The sequence below is a fragment of the Electrona antarctica genome, assembly GCF_951216825.1.
Source record: "Electrona antarctica genome assembly, chromosome: 12".
In the NCBI taxonomy this organism is placed as follows: Eukaryota; Metazoa; Chordata; class Actinopteri; order Myctophiformes; family Myctophidae; genus Electrona; species Electrona antarctica.
In genome coordinates, this window is record NC_136793.1 from 46,268,757 (window position 1) to 46,290,119 (window position 21,363).

The following is a 21,363-nucleotide window of genomic DNA, read 5'->3' on the forward strand; positions in this document are numbered from 1 at the left end:
TTCCGACTGAGAGAATCTTATAGTGAAGATGTACCTTATGAAAGACCGGGAGGATAAGAGCGGCCGGGTACCCCTCCTCAATACGCCTCAAAGCCTGTGTGTGTGTGTGTGTGTGTGTGTGTGTGTGTGTGTGTGTGTGTGTGTGTGTGTGTGTGTGTGTGTGTGTGTGTGTGTGTGTGTGTGTGTGTGTGTGTGTGTGTGTGTGTGTGTGTGTGTGTGTGTGTGTGTGTGTGTGTGTGTGTGTGTGTGTGTGTGTGTGTGTGTGTGTGTGAGATCTGTAATTCACGGGAAGCACATTATTGCGGACGACATTGTCGGTATGAAATCAGCTGTCCAGCAAAGAGACTCCTCTGAAGTACCCTCTCTGACACTGTAGAGTAGACGCTGTATTTTCTAGGTGTATTGAAGCTGTGCGTGCGTGCGTGCGTGCGTGCGTGCGTGCGTGCGTGCGTGCGTGCGTGGCTTAGGTTCCAAGTCTGCTGACTTGTTTCCATTGTGGTCCTACTGTATGTATTCAATTCATCAACACATAAAGACATATACAATATACTAACTACAAGAGATCATGAATACTTGGAGCAGTATTTCATTCTTCTGTAGTTACTGTACCATTCAGAGAGAGAGGGAGAGAGAGAGAGAGAGAGAAACAAAGTTCACCTTCACCCTGTGGGAACAGCTGTATTTCAACAATCAACCAACAGCACATACCTAGAGTTGAAGATCAGTTCCAGTGGAGAATGGAACTTGGCCGTCAGTGAATTGAGAGTGGAGGCAAGCAGTGCTTTCTTTGCCATCAAAAAGTCAACACATCTTGGAAGTCCAGATGCTAATCACAAATTACTGCAGGACCTGGTTCGAAAATATCCCAGTCTATGATTGAGCCAACTAATAATGCAGTGCGGCTCTTTATGATTTTTACGGATCCCCAGATGACAGTGAAGGTGACAATTTAACCCATTTAGGCCCGACCTCAAAATTAAAAAAAAAACTTCTAAATCCTCCAGTTTTCTGAAATAAATATTTTCACGATTTTTCAAAAATAGCAGACCTACAAGCTCATAGCGCGCCATCGAGTGGCGCGCTATGAGCTTGTAGATCTGTTATTTTTCAATAGCTAAATTATAACATAACAAAAGAAGTTCCCACCCAGAATGGGTTAAGGACTTTTTTAATTAATTTGTTGGAATTATTATATTATATTATATTATATATTATATTTATTATGCACTCTTGAAAAACAAGTTGTGCTTTTCTTTTAAATCTTTCGAAATAAGATATATTTTTTTAAATGAGGAAACAAAAAAAACGGGGGGGGGGATTTTTAATTTGCGACCCGTAAAAATCTGTCCGCAAGACCGCAACCCACAAATGGGTTGTTAAATGAGAGAAAAAAAGATTGACAGTATGCATGTTGATGATGCTAAAGCTAAAGTAACATGCACGCTAATGGCTCCTAATGGGCCCGGGGTGACAGGGAGACAGAGAGGACAGGGTGACCTTCCACTACACACACACACACACACACACACACACACACACACACACTGGCAGTCCATTACACCGCCCACTCCTCCTTGAACGGGTAACATGGACAGAGAGAGAGAGAGTCAGTGACAGAGACAGAACATGTACAATCTTTTTTATAGTTTAACAAGATAGTAATACTCAAAGTGTTAATGTAACACAGCTCTGTTTACACCTTTATTTTATTCCTATTTATATATAATATTTATTTGTACATAGCCTATACTGTACATTGTTTTATCTTGATTGTTTTGCTCCACTTTTGGCAATGTAAACGTATGTTTTCTCATGCCAATAAAGCTCCTTTGAATTGAATTGAATTGAATTGAATTGAGATGTAGAGGGAGAGAGACAGAATAGGTCTCCTTTTTTATTTTTGTATTTATTTTTGTATTTTATCCCATGATTTTGCAACCCATTTTTTCACCCAGTGTCAATTATCTAATGTAATCATGGGTGCTACACTTCTTCTGCCAACCTGGGGGGGGCAGCGGACTGGCCTCATGCTTCCTTCCATGCATGAGGAGTCCAAGCTGCTTCTTTTCACCTGACAGGGGGGAGTTTCCCCGGCCGGACGTAGCACGTGGAAGGAACATCGTTATTCCGACAAGTTCCTTTCCCCTCCATCAGGCAGGGGCGCCTGATAGAGGGGAAAGGAACTGGCCAGGGGGAGGTAGTTTAGAGACCAGGATTCAGAATAGGTCTCCCTTATTAAACGAGATGGTTTTTGAGGTCAACCACACCATTGCAAGTCATTGAGTTGCAATGAGTTGCATTGGTGTGGTTTTGTCCCAAGGAGTCCCTACCGGTGTGGGTTGGGCGGGTGGGCGGCTGGTGGACGGCTGGCTGACTCTTGACGTCCGGTTATTTCCTGTTTACTCGATAGCCTTGCAACCGAGAGCAATTCAGACAGGTGGTGGAGAGCGCAATTTATGTGATTATTATTAACCACTGAACTGAGCTGTGTTATGCTTCTTTGTACAATATGGTGGTGTACACAAATAGCAAATTTACAAGATCTGGTATTTTCACTATTTTCTTTTCTGACAAAGAGTACGTAGGCTGCATGCATATATTCGTTCATGAGAAAGAGAGAGAGAGAGAGAGAGACCCTGACAGACACAGAGTTGATGAACAGAGAGGAGAGCGAGTATGAGGAGAGGGGAGGGAGGAAGATGATATTTATTGGATCATTTCACACTCTCTTGGATTTAATGTCCTGGACTGTGTGTGTGTGTGTGTGTGTGTGTGTGTGTGTGTGTGTGTGTGTGTGTGTGTGTGTGTGTGTGTGTGTGTGTGTGCGTGTGTGCGTGCGTGCGCGCGTGCGTGTGTGCGTGCGTTATTTGAAGCGTTGATAAAAGGTGAAGCGCTGCAGAGATGACCGCAAGTCACAAGCCATGACATTCATTTACATGTGTGTAAATGTGTGTGTGTGTGTGTATGCGCTCGCATGTGTGTCAATTTGACATTCATTTTTTCCTGCACACAACAGTGAAGATGTCACCGTGACAAGCTGTCAATCACAGACACAGGTTGTGTGTTGTGCATGTTTTCCTGAAAACCGCTGCTCTTATGTTACACACACACACACACACACACGCACACACACACACACACACAGGTCTATTTTTCACACTCTCTCGCACCCTTCCACGGATGCTTGTGTCCCCCCTTTCTGAAATGCTTTTCCCTGGCCTATACTATAGCTCTCTCTTCCTTTCTCTCTCTGTTCCTCTTTGATGTGTGTGTGTGTGTGTGTGTGTGTGTGTGTGTGTGTGTGTGTGTGTGTGTGTGTGTGTGTGTGTGTGTGTGTGTGTGTGTGTGTGTGTGCGTGTGCGTGCGTGTGCGCGCGTGTGTGCGCGCGCGCGCATGCGTGCCTGTGCGTAAGGAGATGTTCTTGAAGATCTAAACAGGTTGTGGTCTCTCCATGCCTGTTCTGCAAATCAAGAATTATGAATGAGATGAACAGCCTTCCTCAGCATGTCGTCGCTGTCCAGTGGAAACCTCATATGTTAAAAAAAAAAAAAGTTTATTTAATTAATCAAAATGGTTGTAAATTTATCAAAAATAGACGTTTTACAAGCTATTTTCATAGTGTATGAACTCTAAGAGTGTATGAACTCTTGTGTGATGAAGTAGGCCTATAGTAGGACATTTTGACCTGAGATCAGATTCTAAAAATGTCTTCTACATCCTGACAGTTTTCTGAAAAAGCTATGTTTCTATGTCAGTCATTCTTCGATTTTTCAAAAATAGCAGACCTACAAGCTCGTAGCGCGCCACCGAGTGGCGCGCTACGAGCTTGTAGATCTGCTATTTTTCAATAGCTAAAGCATAACATAATGCTAACACCAAAAGGGGTTCCCGCCCAAAATGGGTTAATGCAAGCCATTAGACCGGGAACTCCTATACAGTACATAACTACAGACATAAGCAACACATGTTTTACAGAAAACTCTTAGCCCTCTTAACGCCATTGCTGTATAGAAGTGAATTAAGGAATGAATCCTGGCGGCCACAGGGTTAGAACGGTGGTTGGTTTAGAACAGTGGCTCTCAAAAATGGCAGATCTACCAGCTAACAGCGTTTCGCTTTGTGCCGCGCTGCAAGTAGATCTGTAGATCTGCTTTTTTGCTTGAAAGTGTTTGAAAGAATTGGAATAGTAAAGGGAAGTATGGAGGTACAAGGTTTCTGCCCGACAGCAACGATGCTCTCTCTCTCTCTCTCTCTCTCTCTCTCTCTCTCTCTCTCTCTCTCTCTCTCTCTCTGTCTGTGTGTCTCTATCTCTCTGTTCCCTAATAATCACAACAAGACGCGGATCTAAAGAGAGAAGCAGTGCATTTATGTTATGCATCTCTCCATCTTTCTTTTCCACACACTGTATCTCACTGTCTCTCTCCCTCTCCAATCACCCCACTTCCCTTCTCTCTCTACCCTCTCTCTCTCTCTCTCTCTCTCTCTCTCTCTCTGTCTCTCTCCCCCCTCCCCTCTCATCTCCTTTGGAGAGCTGCATGGACAATGATATCGCTGGAAACAGGCAGAGTCTGACAGAGTTGGTAATAATGAATTAAGTCTGTAGCCCGTCCCTGACTCTGAATTTAAATTATAATTACTCCTGTGGGGATAGAAGGGGTTATTGCCAGAGAGAGAGAGAGAGGAGAGAGAGAGAGAGAGAGAGGAGAGAGACAGACAGAGAGAGTTAGTGAGGGAATAGATAGAAGTGTATTCCACTCTGCTTTTAAGACGTGACTACATACCACTCAATTTGGCCTCAGTGAAAGTTGCTATGTGCGTGTTCCATGATGAAGTATGTGAGTGTGATTTAAAACACTACTCTGTTTGCGTGCGTGCGTGCGTGCGTGCGTGCGCGCGTGTATTTAAAGCTGATTTGGGAGTTTGTTTTCCGACTACAGCAGGGAATAAACGCAGGCTGCATATATATATAAGACTGACCATAGTACACTGTGTTGTAAGTGAAACAGGCTAACAGCTGCGTGTGTGACCACATGAAGTCCAGTATCCTCATTGGAGCGATGCCATTTCAGATACAAAGATACACAACGTATCGGTGGCTGGCGTTGTATCGTCTTTGTAGCTGAAGTTGAAGTCAGCTCAACTTTTTAGTAGTTTGTAGCTTTTGTATCAGCTACAAACGTCGGGTGTATCTTTGTGTATATCATATCGCTGCATGGCTTCCATCGAAAAAGCCTGTATCTTTGTAGCTGCCTCAGTGAACGGTGAACGCAGCATTTCTGTCTCTCTCTCTCTCTGTCGCTCGCCACTAACTCATCACCCTTCTATCTTAACCCTGCCCCCTGACCCCGTGACCTTTCCAGAGTCTATGGCGGTCGTTCAACAGCCTGAAGGATGTGGGCGTGGTGCAGGTGAAGGTGATCCGTGCCGAGGGGCTAATGGCGGCAGACGTCACCGGTAAGACCATTCATGGCCCTCTACAGCACTGGTTTTTGGACCATTATGGGTCCATTTGGTTACATTTATTATTTTATTTATATTAATCAAACATGCATTTTGCTCTGCGTTGCGCAAATGCAATAATTAATTTATTGATAATGGAATGGATTTGTTTAGTTTTTAAACTTTTTTTACTTTGCCAACCAACTGCAAATAAGAGAAAGAGAGGAACTTGGCAATATGATCTTCAACATAAAACTACTTCAAAATAAAAACCTATATTGAGTAACCATATGTACTGCAGTCTATTCTGATACTATTCAGTGAGTCTCATTTTGAAGAGCCACTACAGGAAGTCTGATTTACTAGCTAGCTACTTGTCAGTGCTGCTAGTGCTGCTAGCTGTGCTGTATGAAGGGACTACATGTTAGGATTACCAATATGGAATATGGAAACTACTGATCTTTCAACCATCCATTGGTGAGTCTCAGGGATTGTTTTGCTACATGTTTGTTAGACATACAAACAGTCCGACAGGCATTAGTTCAACAACACCGTCACTCCCGACATGTGCTGTCGGTTACAACTAACCGGTGCTGCGAGTTAAAACTCACCCATGGCTCCCGACATTCACCTCAGGTTTAAACTAACCAGTGGCAGGTTAAAACTAACCCTTACTTACTTACTTACTCCTCTTCGTCCCCTATGGGACATAAGGCTTCAATGAGCGCTCTCCATTGCATCCGATCCCTGGCAGCATGTTGCGCCTCTCCCCAGGACAGGTTCATCTGTTCCAGCTCCTGCGTCACAGTTCTGCGCCAGGTGGTCTTGGGCCTCCCAGGTTTTCTTTTGCCTGGTGGTGTCCATCGTAAGGCCACCTTTGTGATGCAGTCCTGCTCCATCCTCAGTACATGTCCTAGCCATCTCAGGCGTCTGTGTGTAATGTCCTTTGTAATGCTCCGGCTCCCTGTTTGTTTGTACAGTTCATTGTTTGAGATTTTATTCGGCCAAAATATCTGACATATACGTCTGAGGCATCTGTTGTGGAACACTTCTAATCTCCTAGTGTCTGTTTTGACCACTCTCCAGCTCTCAGAACCATACAGCAGAACAGACTTGACATTGCTGTTGTATAGGAGCATCTTCGTTTTAAGGCTATATTGTTTTGATCTCCAGATGGATCGGAGTTGGGAGAAGGCACCCTGAGCCTTTCCCAGCCTTGCTTTGATGTCTTTTGATGCCCCACTGTCCTTACTGATAAGGTTGCCCAGATAAGTGAAATCTTCCACAAACTCAAGTGGTTTTTCATCGACAAGGATGGGTTGTGTGGGGGTAGAGTTCACACACAACACTTGTGTTTTTGAGGTGTTAATATCGAGTCCGACCTGTCTGGCGAAGGTGCTAAGCCTGTCAGTTTTAGCCTGCATGTTGTTGTGGTTTGTGGATAGGAGAGCAAGATCATCAGCGAAGTCAAGATCTTCCAACTGGGAGAATAGGGTCCACTGGATGCCTCTCGGTCTGTCAGCTGTGGTGTTGGTGGTGATCCAGTCAATGGCGACAAGGAAGAGGATAGGAGAGATGATGCACCCCTGTCTCACTCCGGACTGCACGGGAAACGCCTCAGAGAGGTTATTTCCCATGATGATACTACACTCAAAATGTTCATAGAATGTTTTTATGATGGATATCAGCTTTGGTGGTATCCCATAGGAGTGCAGTATCTTCCAGAGGGTGTTTCGGTGGACACTATCGAAAGCCTTCCTGAAGTCCACGAAATTTATATATAGGGGTGTGTTCCATTCTAGGCACTGCTCTATTATGTTTCGCAGTGCAAAGATCTGGTCCGTACATCCTCTTCCCTTCCTGAAGCCTGCTTGCTCCTGTCTAAGCCTGGTGTCAATGGCTGTCTCCATCCTGTTGAGAAGGACTCTGCAGAACACTTTGCTTGGAATGGATAGAAGTGTGATTCCACGCCAGTTGTCGCAGTTCTTGAGGTTGCCCTTCTTGGGGATTTTGACAATAAGACCTTTGGACCAGTCTTCGGGGATGGTGTCACTATTCCAGATGTTTTGGAAGAGGTCCGTCAGCACTCGTGTTGATGTAACAATGTCGGCTTTCAGCATCTCGGCGTGGATGGCATCAATGCCACATGCTTTGCCACCCTTCAGGGTCTGTATGGCGGTTTTAATCTCAGCAGAGTCAGGGGGATTGATGTTTATGTCCAGGATATTGTATGTTGTTGTGATGTTGGCTGGTTGTTCTGGCTCAGGGAGGTTGAGTACTTCCTGGAAGTGTTGAACCCATCGGGCTGCTTGCTCGCGCTCTGTTGTACAGATGTTGCCATTCTTGTCCATAACATGGGCAGTTTGGTTTGTACATTTTCCGCAGAGACGCTTGGTTATCTTGTACACTGTGCCCAAGTTTCCATAGGCTGCAGCCTTTTCAGCTTCACTTGCCAGGTGTTCAACAAAGACCCTTTTGTCTCTCCTCGCACTCCTCTTTACCTCTCTGTCCATGTTTTTATAGGACATGTTGGCTTTTTCGAGGAGTCTTTGGGACTTGGTGTTCAGAGCCTTTGCCTTCAACTGCTTTCTCTCTTCGATTTTCTGCCAAGTGTCAGCCGATATCCATTCTTTTGCCCCTTTTTGTTTGAAGCCCAGGACCTTCTTTGCCGTTTCGGTGTATATGTTTTTGATGGCATTCCATTTGCTGCTTACGGTGGGTTCTTCTATCATTTCAGAAGAAGCCTCTAAGGTGCTGAAGCGGTTTCTGAGTTCCAACACAAACTCCTTGTTTTTGTTTGGATACTGGAGTTTTGCAATGTCCAGTTTCCTCTGCCGGTGGCCTTGTGGGATTGACTTCTTCAACTTGAGTTTAATGGTGGCAGCGATTAGGTAGTGGTCACTAAAGGCATCAGCTCCCCGGTAAGCTCTAACATCTTGCAGCGACCTGCGCCATTTACCATTGATGATAATGTGGTCGATTTGGTTGATGGTCCTACCATCAGGTGACTGCCACGTGAGCTTATGGATGTTCTTGTGAGGGAAGATGGTACCTCCGATGACCAGGTTGTTACTCATGCAGAGATCGACAAGACGTTCGCCATTGTTGTTCCTTTCGCCACATCCGTGCCTGCCCATTGCCCTCTCATTGTTGGAGTTATCGGTTCCTACTTTGGCATTCATGTCACCAGTTAAGAGAAGCATGTCATGTTGGGGTACCTTAGAAACTGCCATCTGTAGTTGTTCATACCAGTCTTCTTTGACCTCTTCCTCTGCCTCGTTGGTTGGTGCGTAGCACTGTAGGATGGTGAGTTTACAGAACTTTGAGTTGAGACGTACTCTGATCAGCCTCTCACTTACTGGTTCCCACTCAAGCAGGGTTTTAGCTTTCTCCTTGGAGATTATGATGGCTACACCATGTGTGTGGGTGTTTTCATGGCCCGAATGGAGAATGACAGACCCATCATGCAGGACTTGACGTCCAGAGCCCGTCCAGTGACTTTCACTTATACCCAGGATGTCCAGGTGGTACCTTTTCATCTCACTGAGGACTTGTGCTGTCTTAGTGGTCTCGAACATGGTTCGGACGTTCCACGCTCCAAAGCGGATCGTGGTTTTAGGCCCCAGTAGGCCCTCTTTCGCACTCCTGACTTCCTTCCGGGAAACTAACCCTTGGAAGGTTAAAACTAACCCGTGGATCCCGAACATGTGTGGCAGTTTACAACTAGCCCATGGCAGGTTAAAACTAACCCGTGGCTTCCTGTGAGCTGGTTTAGGGTTGCGTAATGTGTCGGACTCATGACTGTAGGACTGTTAGTACGTCAGACCAAACACATGCACCTGTTTGGTGCTTAATTGCTCTCTGTGTTTACCTTGCCACACGATCCCCCCCCCCTCACCCCTCTGTTGCTACATTGCTACACGTGCGTTTGTTAGCCAAGCCCACACCTGTTGTGGTATGAGGGGGAGGGTATATGATTTTGAAACGTCACTTTTATCGCTATGTTTTTTGATTGGCACTTTTCACTCTCAAGGTTGCAACCTATACAGGAAGAAACCCTAAATACAAAGGGAAGACAACAAGACATCATTGCACATAATGTCCCGGTGGTGTAAGGCAGTGGTTCTCAAACGTTTTCATGTCAAGGACCCCTAAATCGTCATTTATTAGCCTGCGGACCCCCATTTGAAAAAATGTGCCAGGGACCCCTCCATAAGAGAAGATTTGTATTATTATTCATGTCAAGGACCCCCAGTTGGACATGCATTAGTCTACGGGCCCCCATTGAATGGCATTGTTATCTCTGGCACCCCAATTTATATCATACAATGACCACAATCAATGTTAATTTAACTCTGACAGTGTACAAATTTGTACACCCTCTGAGTGCAGGTCCTAACTATTATTTAGGTGGGGACCCCCTCAAACTCCCTCAAGGACCCCTGGGGGTCCCCGGACCCCACTTTGGGAACCACCGGTGTAATGAAGTACTGTCACCTCATATACTCATGAAAAACGGAATAAATACAAAGTTGGCATTTGTGGCGTTTACACTGCCCCCTATGGGTGTAAGTGAAATCACTTTTGGCTCTGTGTTGTTTTTTTTATCCCATGCTTTTTTCAACCCATTTGTTTTTACCCAGTGTTATTGTCTTGTGTAATCCTGGGTGGTACACTCCTTCTGCCAACCTGGGGAGAGCAACGGACTGACCTCATGTTTCCTTCAATGCATGAGTCCAAGCCGCTTCTTTTCACCTGACCTGACCTGTTATTCTGGCTCAAAACAAAATGTACTCCGCACTGCGGAAGCAAAGATATATTTGTTCATGGATGTATTGCCGTAAAACAAAACATTGGTGTGATTTGTAGTCGCGCGGCTAAATGTCTGCTGTTACACGTTCACTTTATTTGTAACGCTGCCATTAATCTATCCCAACACAAAGTCAAAGTGTAATTTTGGCCTAAATGATGATCTTCTGTGAGGATCCTCAGGGACACTTAATGCCTGCTCTGGCGGAACACCACTATTTGTCTCTGCGTTTTTTTTTATTTTTTTTTAATTTATTTTTGAAATGGTACATGCTGCTCATTTGAATAATAGAGAAAGAAGTACACATTTCAACCAACAAATACCCCCCCCTCCCCCTCTCTCTCTTTCTCTGTCTCTGTGTCTCTCTCCCCCCTCTCTCTTTATGCTGGTCTCTCTGAATCTTCCATTCTCCATTAATTCAAACTTTTAATTAGGTCTACGGCGGACAGGCCTACTTTCTCACTCTGTATTATCTTGAAGCAAGAGAAAGATGCCCACGTGCGTGTGTGCGTGCGTGCGTGCGTGCGTGCGTGCGTGCGTGCGTGCGTGCGTGCGTGTACATGTCTGTGAGTGGTGTGTTTCGGTGTGCATGCGTGCGTTCAATGCTTGATTTTAGGACTGCGTGCATTTAAAGGAACGTGTGATCGTGTTTGTTCTTGTTGTCGGAATTACATTAGAAAAACATGAATCACTCTTTTTTATTTTTCAAGTTGCACACACTACCGTCCCTTAAAAAAGAAAAATAGGCACAGCTAGCTTCTTTGCAATAAACCCTATGAGAAATGACCAAAATACAAGTGCTCTTGAAAGCCACGCTGATCAGAGTGCTGGCAAAACCTAGTGCCTTTTTAAAGTAGAAAATCGTATTCTTCAGAAATGCGCCGATGACGTGGACCGCCTTTTATCAGCCGTCCAATCACGACAAAATGCAAATACGGAGCTGTCGCTGTGCCCATCAACTTCAAGGCACCCACACAGGGGTTAACAAAACAGTAGATCGTTGCTGTTGGGCAAAAGCCTCGTTAATCTCCATATTTAAACTTTTTATGTTTTTTCATGACTTGATGCCCAGCCTACTTTGTCATACATACTACAGTGTCAAGCAAAAGTAGCAAAGATAGCCAATCTACAAGCTCAAAACGTGTGTACTCGCGTTTTGACCAGGTTTGAGCCTGTATATCGTCTATTTTTGCAATTATTTTTACTTATGTGAAAATAGACAGACAGACAATGTATGTACACTAAGTCTAACAGATCAACTATTTTAGATGGTCTTTTGTTCTTGTGAGCTCGACCCTGTGTGTGTGTGTGTGTGTGTGTGTGTGTGTGTGTGTGTGTGTGTGTGTGTGTGTGTGTGTGTGTGTGTGTGTGTGTGTGTGTGTGTGTGTGTGTGTGTGTGTGTGTGTGTGTGTGTGTGTGTGTGTGTGTGTGTGTGTGTGTGTGTGTGTGTGTGTGTGCGTTTGTGTGTGCCTGCACTGATGAAAACAATAGCCCCCTAAGAGCCTCAGTCATAAGAGCCCTCACCACACGAACGCCCCTCTATGACAGCCTAAGACAGGGTCAGCAGCAAGGTGAGAGAGACACACAGAGGGAGGGGAGAGACAGAGAGAAAGGGGGGGGGGGGGAGGGAGAGGGGGGCAGAGAGAGAGAGAGAGAGAAGGTCATGGAGAGAGGGGTCTCCTGTCTCATCTCTGTCACTAATTGAAGTGTTTCTCCTGCTGCCAGACGACATGTGAAAATACTCTCTAGAACCAACAATCCCCTTTGTCAGGCAGGCCCTCGTCCCTCTGAGTGGATGCCATACTCTTAGACCATTCAGCAGGTGCACGCACACATACGCACGCACACACACCAGTTCCACACACACGCACGCACGCACACACACGCAGATGCACGCACGCACGCACGCACGCACACACACACACAGACACACAGACACACACACGCAGATGCACGCACGCCACGCACGCATGCATGCACACATACACGGTTTTACCTCAGTCTCACTATGATTACGTCTCTGTCGGGTGGAACACCCCATATGTCCAAAGCTGTTACTTTTCAGGATTCAAATCGCGACGTCTTGGTTTTGAGCTCGTAGATTGTAGATGTTTTTTGTTACTAGAGAGAATATGGACATATGAGGTTTCTGATCGACATTGACGATGAGTTACAGGCCTTTCTCTCCATCCACACCTGACCAGTCCTTTGTAAATTACTTTGTACCTGGTAGACAACAGCAGTGTTGATTTTGTCGACAAATACTATGACAAATAATGTCCGTCCACTACATTTCTTCACTGACAAAAACTAAAACGAAATGAAAACTAAGCTATGATGACTAAAATGAAGACTAAATATATTATTGAGAATTTCGTAAAAAAATAAACTATAGACTAAAATGTTAGGAAGGGACTAGTGGACAAGAGATCCAGTGTAAGTAAAAGACAAGTCATTTTACACTTGGTTGCATGCTGAAAATAGCAGATCTATAAGCTCACAACGCGTCGCACTGCATTTGCTATTTTCAGCATGCTTGTAGATCGGCTATTTTCAGCGTAGTGTGTAAAATCTGTCACTGCGACGGCATCAAGGCCCGACAAAACACATTTTAGTCGACTAAATCAACTATATTTAGTCGACTAAAATCTTATAATAATAGTCGAAGTCGACTAAAACTAGACTAACACTGAAACATTCCAGGTGACTAAAATGTGACTAAAACTAACTGAAAACCTTCCGACCCAAAACTAAAATCAAAATTTTGCTGTCAAAATCAACACTGGTCCTGGGCCATGGCTCAGTGGTCCAGGCACCTTGGCTGGCAATCCAGTCTGGCAGTGTGCAGTGTGCAGTGTGCAGTGTGGCAGTGTTCGACTCCCGATCCCGACGGCCTTTACTGCATGTCTTCCCCCCATCTCTCTCCCCATTTCCTGTCAGCCTACTGTCTGTCCCTCCATAAAAAATGTAAAATAAATGGCGAAAGCCACAAAAAATAAAAAACATAAAAAATCAACACTGGCCATCAGGCTCCACAACCAACGCTGACCCCCATCATCATGTCTGTTTATGTGTAGCGACTCCTCCATGGCTCTCTGCTTCAGTTGCACATCAGTCTCGTGAGCCAGACGTGTTGCTTCCTCATACAGTCTGGAGCAACGGAAGCTCAGGAGATGATCCCAGGATAAAACGGATGTGACGCCGCCTCCCTACACCTGCTTCTGCTTCGTGCAAATTTGTCCTAATATAAATGTAAAAAATCACACCCGCGTGGAGGACCTCTTATCATCGCACATCATCATTGCGTAAAATAGACACTATGTCTATTTGCTCAGACACTATGACGTAGAATTCTCCATTCATTGTCAATGGGAATTTAATGTTTTGTGTAGGACAAAGTTTGTGAACATACACTAAAAGCTGGATATAGGAGGGGCTAGCGCCCCTCAAAAATAATCAAAGCATATATAGGCTTTGCTGCTTATCAGAAATGGACATTTTTAAAGTCAAATGTATGAGACATTTTTCAAAATATATTCTCGTGAGCGGAAAGGACGAGGACATGATGACAGCTTCTGTTCCGTTTGGGAGGTGTACAGTTGGAGGCCATCGATATTGTCCTTTTCTTTTTGCTGAGGTTTGCGTGATCTGCGCAAAAGGACAGTTAACCCATTTTGGGCGGGAACCCCTTTTGGTGTTTTAAACATTGTTATAATTTAGCTATTGAAAAATAGCAGATCTACAAGCTCATAGCGCGCCACCGAGTGGCGCGCTACGAGCTTGTAGGTCTGCTATTTTTGAAAAATCGTGAAAATATTTATTTCAGAAAACTGGAGGATTTAGAAGGATTTTTTTAAATTTTGAGGTCAGGCCTAAATGGGTCAAATGATAAGGGACAATATCGGTGGCACCCAACTGTAGTTCCACACTATGGACGTGTCCAAAATGCATATGACTTCGGGGATCGTTCATCGCTGACATGAAAAGGTTTGAGAGCCACTGATCTTGCAACATTGGTTTTCTAGAAAACAGTTTTAGAAGACATTTTGTAGAATCGGGCCTCAGCTCTTAATGGGTTAATGTAGACAGATATGGAACTGTGCGTGATTTAGTACACGTGTGTGTGTGTGTGTGTGTGTGCGTGTGTGTGTGTGTGTGTGTGTGTGTGTGTGTGTGTGTGTGTGGTGGGGAGGTATTACCTGCACGATTGTGGGCGAGTGAGCGGCACTCAAACCCGGAGCGTGTAATTGGCCGAGACAGCCGCCACTGGTGACAGCGGCCAATGAGGTGAAAGTTCATCACTGCTGACAACTGGCTCTCCGCGGTGACACGCGGGGCCTGCTGTTTCATTAAGGGACAAAAAAAAAACCCAAAAAGATATTTAGGCGTGTGTGTGTGTGTGTGTGTGTGTGTGTGTGTGTGTGTGTGTGTGTGTGTGTGTGTGTGTGTGTGTGTGTGTGTGTGTGTGTGTGTGTGTGTGTGTGTGTGTGTGTGTGTGTGTGTGTGTGTGTGTGTGTGTGTGTGTGACTGTGTGACTGTGTGACTGTGTGTGTGTGTGTGTGTGCGGTTGGGGAGGGCGGGTGGTTGACCGAAGAGAAAAAAAACAACCATCTCTTAATTTGGGGGGGAAGTGTGGGGGGGGCAGTTGAATCTTAATCACTCGCGATTTGTGAGCACAGCATTATGATAATCACAAATACTCCACGGTAGCTGTGAAGTGATCACAGGGAGAATGATATACGATCGCCACTACCGAAAATAACCCCCAAAAAAAGTCTTTGCTGTCAAAGGGGTCATTGTGCACTTAGTTTTTTCTCCAATGCTGTCACTCAACGGTGCATCGGTAACCATACCAGTTGAATAATTTATATACGATGAAATTCTATGCCATATTATTATTTCATTGTCAACATTTTTTTGGTCCATTTTTACATGAATTCTACGTTGCATACTATAACCTTGCTGTCGGTTGGAAACTTTGCATGTCCAAAACTGTTTATATTTTAAAAAGAAATGCAGTTATTATAGTCACAAGCTCTTGGTAATACTTTTCATTATTTACATATTTATAAAACCAACAGACGGAGAGCGCCTCTGTCATCCCTATTTTGGGCATGCCATTATAGGTGTCATGGCCTGAGGACGATTCTGCCAATGTCTTCTAAATCCTGACAGTTTTCTGAAAAACCCAGTGTTTCTATGTCAGTGGTTCTCAAAGTTTTCCGTGTCAAGGACCCCCATAATTAGTATATTAGGCCGCCGACCCCCCATCTGAAAACATGTAGTTCCAGGGACCCCCCAGAAGCAAAGATTTGAGTTAAAAGACGTTCGCCCTGAAAGAATATCATTATATATAATATGATTTGCGCCACATTTTCCCGATTTTTCAGAAATAGCAGATCTACAAGCTCGTAGCGCGGCACTCGGTTAAAAACAAATCTACAAACATAATAATAAAAAATGAATAGCACAAATGACTGACGCTTTTATTTATTTATTTTTTATGATCAGTACTTTATTTGGATTTTTTACAAATACAGAAAACAGAAAACAGAAAACACAAACACAAGCAACAACAACAACAGAATACGTATGCATGGACATTATGCATGAACACAGAAACATAATATAAAACAAGGATAGACAAGATAAACAAATAAAAATACAAATAAATCAAATTAAAAGTTTAAATTAGTTTACACGACCAAACACGCAGCATCGTCAACCGTATCATATGTATACTAATACAGTAAACAATCAAAAGGGCATTGCCTGACCATGGATCACATCAAGGACCTGCAACATGACTGAGGAACACGTTCCCCTTCGAATCATATTTTGACTGACGCCTTTATAAATACTGAACTAAGTTTTCTGAAAGTTTTCAGATATTAACAAAATTACAAACATATTATGCTGCTAATATACTGTACATAGCAACAAGAAGCCCAAAAGGGGTTCCCGTCCTGAATGGGAAAACTTCAATATTGCAATATTTCTTTAGCTACATTCTATATACACACAGTGTACTGTGTGTACTGTATGTACATAAAGTGTACTGTATGTATGTACTGGCACTTTAACTTAACTTTTAAGTGTATTGCTTTTTTTCCAAATTAAGCACAATTAAGCGCATGTTTTTTCGTAAATGAACGCCCTATCGCGCTACAGCGTCACACAAGAGCATCAAAAGTATAGCAGATCTATAAGCTCGAAAAGCGAAGCGACGGCATTTGTGGCTTTTGCTCTTTTTGAATGCGAATCCTGGAAGGTAACAGTTTTGGACATAATGAGGTTTCCACCACGATATTATTATTTTATATAATCAATACGTATATACGAATTCAATGAACATAAATTATAATGCACTTTAAATGATGAGTAAATGAATGCTGCAAATATAATTAAACAAACAATCATAATTATTTGATAACCCAAATATTTACAGGTTTTTGTGACGACAATGTAAACATTCGGGGGTATGGCTTTTACAGTTGCGTATTGAGACAAAGCTCCTTAAACAACATGCACATAAACAACACACGCGCGCGCGGCATGTGCGCATGCACGTGCGTGTGTGTGTGCTTGTTCAGTGTATCGTTCCGTGTATGAAGACATTGTAGTGTGTGGAGTGTGTCAGAGCTGCCAATACCCTCGTCAAACGGCACTTCAATGGGGCAGTGCAACAGCACACGCAGATATGAAAGGCAGGCGCGCGCGGCTACAGCTCCACCATTGATCACCGTGACATTTACTTAGCTCGCGCACCACATGTCCTGCCCTTGTCCCAACATTTGAAGAAAATCACACCGATCAATGGCACGCACACACACACACACACACACACACACACACACACACACACACACACACACACACACACACACACACACACACACACAGGCAGAGACAGATGCACGAGATACACATGCACTCGCAGGCACACAAACCCTCTCGCACACAACTATTACATACATGGACATATGCAGACATTCATCACAAGTACGCGTGTCACACGCATGCACGTGTGCACGGCACGCACACAGCCACACGCACACGCACGCACGCACACACACACACGCACACGCACACGCACACGCACACAGGGACAAATATATTTGTCACTGGGGGAAAGGAGTTGGAACAAAATGACAGTTGGTGCTGTATCACCAGAACCTTTTTAGCTCTACGTTTCCGTAGATTGTGGTATTTTTATCGTGAACATTAGTGAGGAACAGATAGGTTGAAAAGTGGCGAAGTGGTCCTTTAACAAGAGCTTCCTGAAAAGTAACCATTTTGGACATACAGGGTTTCAGTGACGATAATCATCAAAGCAATAGAAATAGCGGTTTAGTTTTGATCAGAGGTCATGTGGACTGGAGGGATGGTTGGGGTGGTCCCAGTCGCTTCAGTCAGTGTACTGAACTGTGATGATGTGTACTGTATGTGAACTGTTAATGAGGAAAACAGATAATATCGTTTCGGGTGGAAACCCAAAACTGTTACTCTTCAGGATCCAAGTTTTTTAAAAAAATAGCCAAAATAGCAGATCGACAAGCTCAAAAGGCCCATTTTGGGCGGGAACCCCTTTTGGTGTTTTAAACATTATGTTATAATTTAGCTATTTAAAAATAGCAGATCTACAAGCTCATAGCGCGCCACCGAGGCGTAAATGGAGAGGAGCTGTAGCGTCCCATAGCTGGTGGTGACGGGAGGCGTTGCATAGCAACCGGAGTATACGAGGGGGTACGTAGATATATGTACCTAGCAAATAACGTCCCATAGCTGGGGGGTACGAATATCCTGCTAGAATTTTAAAATATGGAGATAAGAGGTTTCAGCCTGACAGTACATACTCCATATAGGCCATCGCTGGTTTGGATGATTACCGTCTCGGGAGAAACGACTCCTGTGGTTTACGTCGCCATCTCTTTTACCCAGTTACATAATCAGTCTTAACTTCCGAATCAAAAGTTTTGTTGGAATCAATTAGCATTAATGAGTTTGTGATTCACATAATGAGCCATATTCCTTATGTATGGTCTGTAGTAAAATCCTCTTGACACACCAGATTCATCTCGTTTGGCACGGTGTGGGCTCTATACACCAATTAAAAAGCCTCCACACTGGGTTCTCCTGCCTCGTCTCGCCGTTTATTCCGCATAATATCAGCCTCGGTCGGGTGGAAACCTCGCATGTCCAAAACTGGACATGAATTCATTTGAATTAAAAAAAAATCATCGTACGTCATCATGACGTAAAATAAACACCATGCCTATTTGCACAGACACTATGACATAAGATTCTCCATTCCATTGTCAATAGGAATTTAATGTTTGTGTGAGACAAAAATAGACACTATAAGCCGATTTGCTCCGACACTATGACATACAATTCTCCATTGATTGTCAATGGGAATGTAATGTACAGTTGGAGGCCATCGATATTGTCCTTTTCTTTTTGCTGAGGTTTGCGTGATCTGCGCAAAAGGACAGTTAACCCATTTTGGGCGGGAACCCCTTTTGGTGTTTTAAACATTATAATTTAGCTATTGAAAAATAGCAGATCTACAAGCTCATAGAGCGCCACCGAGTGGCGCGCTACGAGCTTTGTAGGTCTGCTATTTTTGAAAAATCGTGAAAATATTTATTTCAGAAAACTGGAGGATTTTGAGGTCAGGCCTAAATGGGTCAAATGATAAGGGACAATATCGGTGGCACCCAACTGTATGTGTAAGACAACACGTTGCTCCGCACCACGCTGTGAGCTTGCAGATCTGCTACTTTTGATGCTTTTGTAGGGAAAATATGTGGGAAAAAAAGGGAAAGATATGGAGATAAGTGGTTTCTGCCCTACAGCGACGGTATGAAGCGGAAGTATGTTGCGTCATGTGTGTGTGTGTGTGTGTGTGTGTGTGTGTGTGTGTGTGTGTCCCACCCACCCATATCCTCACAATTAAAAATGCAAATGTGTTTCAGCTTTCAGCTTGGCCGCAGGTGGTCCGAGCTACCGATGATAGCCACAGATGGCTATCATGTTTCTGCTCTACAAAAAACAACAACAGGAATAACAACAACGTTAAAGAGATAATGTTTCACACATTAGATATTATCACTTTAATTCTTACCGGTATTGCTCCATCATCTTAACCATATTGTTTGCTTTTACATAACGGAAAAGGAAATATAAAAAAAAGAGGATAAATTCTGACATCAGATCAACCCCTTAAAACCAATTTAATGACTCGAAGACGTCCTGGTGTAAAACCAGCGAGTTCTCTCGTCTCCGTTTCTCCGTTCCAGTCCTGCCGTCTGCGTGCTTCAAATAGCCAAACAATAGCCGCGATACTAACATCCCCCCCCCCCCCCCCCCCCCCCCCCACATTTCAATGCTCTTTTATCTTCTATACGCTGAACTTCTGTGGCCTTCTGTTCCACACAACCCGCCGTCTTCTCGGCTCTGTCCTTCCCCAAAGTCCTCTCCTTTTTTTTCCTTCCTCCTCCCCATCCCCCTGCATCTCTCTCCCTCCCCCATTCTGCCCCTCTGGGGGGGGGGGGGGGGGTTAGACTAGAGTTGTCCTGCAGCTTATCTCGTAGTTGTCCGAGTCACGTTTTCCCAGGGTGGCGTTCGTTGATGGAAATGGCTAGCAGGTGTAGTGCTGATATAGTGTGGTGTGATATATGGCGGGCCAGCGAGGCTAAAATGAATGTATCACACCGGTCGCAGTAGCTGATAAGTACTGCTTATTGGAGCTGTCATGTGTGCTATAAGGGAAGGATGCTGTATATATATATATATATATATACGCTATCTCTCTGCCTCCGTGCGAGGGATTGGAACGTAGCCGGGAGGCTACCGGGGTTACAATCGTCCAGGGATGGGTGGTTGTGCCTGCCTGGGCTCTCCTGTACTGGACCTCCTCACAAACCACGTGAACGTGGAACTGTGGCGTGTTGGCGTGTGTTTGAATTTCACTGTATATTATGGATATTCACTTTTCGATTAACCAATTAACCTATTTTGACCTGAGATCAGATTCTAAAAATGTCTTCTACATCCTGACAGTTTTCTGAAAAAGCTATGTTTCTACGTCAGTCGTTCTTCGATTTTTCAAAAATAGCAGACCTACCGTACAAGCTCGTAGCGCTATGAGCTTGTAGATCTGCTATTTTCCAATAGCTAAAGCATAACATAATGCTAACACCAAAAAGGGTTCCCGCCCAAAATTAAGACCTGAGGCCATTTCTACAAATGCCTTCTATATCAGTGGTTCTCACTTTTCCGTGTATGGCCTGCACGGACCCGCCCCCCCCCATAGTATTTTTAATGTTTTATATATTTACAAATCTGCGCAAATCACTCTTAATCTATTCATAATCTATTACTCTGGTTAACCACTTTGCAGTAACCACATTTTTAACAAAATGTTAATGCTTATAGCCTCCCCTATTTTTGACTTGGACTTCACGGCCCATTTTATGCTATATTCAATTATTTTATTAAAATTGATTATTTCATTATTTTTTAATCAATTTAATTGGTTTATTAATTGTTGCACCCCTATTTTTTGTTTAGTTTAGTTTATTAGCACGTTGTAATATAAAATAGAATCAATGCATATCAAAAGAATAGCCTACTAGGGGTACTAGGGTTACTTGAGGGAGTTCAAGGGGACTCAATTAGAGATAGTTACTTAGGAACCAAATGGACCTTTATGGGTCTGTAACTCTGAGCGTGTCTGTAACTCTGTGTCTGTAACTCTGAGAGTGTACACTCTCAGAGTTAAATTAACAGTGGTTTTACAATATAAATTGGGGTACCAGAGATAGAAATGCCATTAAATCGGGGGGTCCGTAGCATAATGCCTGTGAAACTAAAAATGTAAAAATCCTCCCTTATCGGGGTCACTGGCATATGTTTTCAAATGGGGGGTCCGTGGCCTATAATAAATGTTGATTTGGGGGTCCTTGACACGAAAAAGTTTGGGAACCACAGTACTAGAGTACTAGTTATTGTACAGTACAAGAAAATAAGGAAGCCAACAGGCTTATATGGAATCCTTTTGATCCATTAAAACCAGAACGCATCTGAAAGCACATTGGTTGGCTATTCAA

General features: G+C 43.9%; 1 protein-coding gene across 1 annotated transcript in view; it reads left to right on the forward strand.

The window, feature by feature from the left end:
• mctp1a (multiple C2 domains, transmembrane 1a) overlaps positions 1–21,363 on the forward strand; it is a gene marked incomplete at its 3' end in the record, with an annotated part of 149,746 nt that overhangs the window by 57,707 nt on the left and 70,676 nt on the right. Inside the window, exon 5 of the mRNA XM_079517003.1 lies at positions 5,361–5,454. Within this exon, the coding sequence (XP_079373129.1) occupies positions 5,361–5,454 (94 nt within the window). The remainder of the gene's footprint in view (positions 1–5,360; positions 5,455–21,363) is intronic.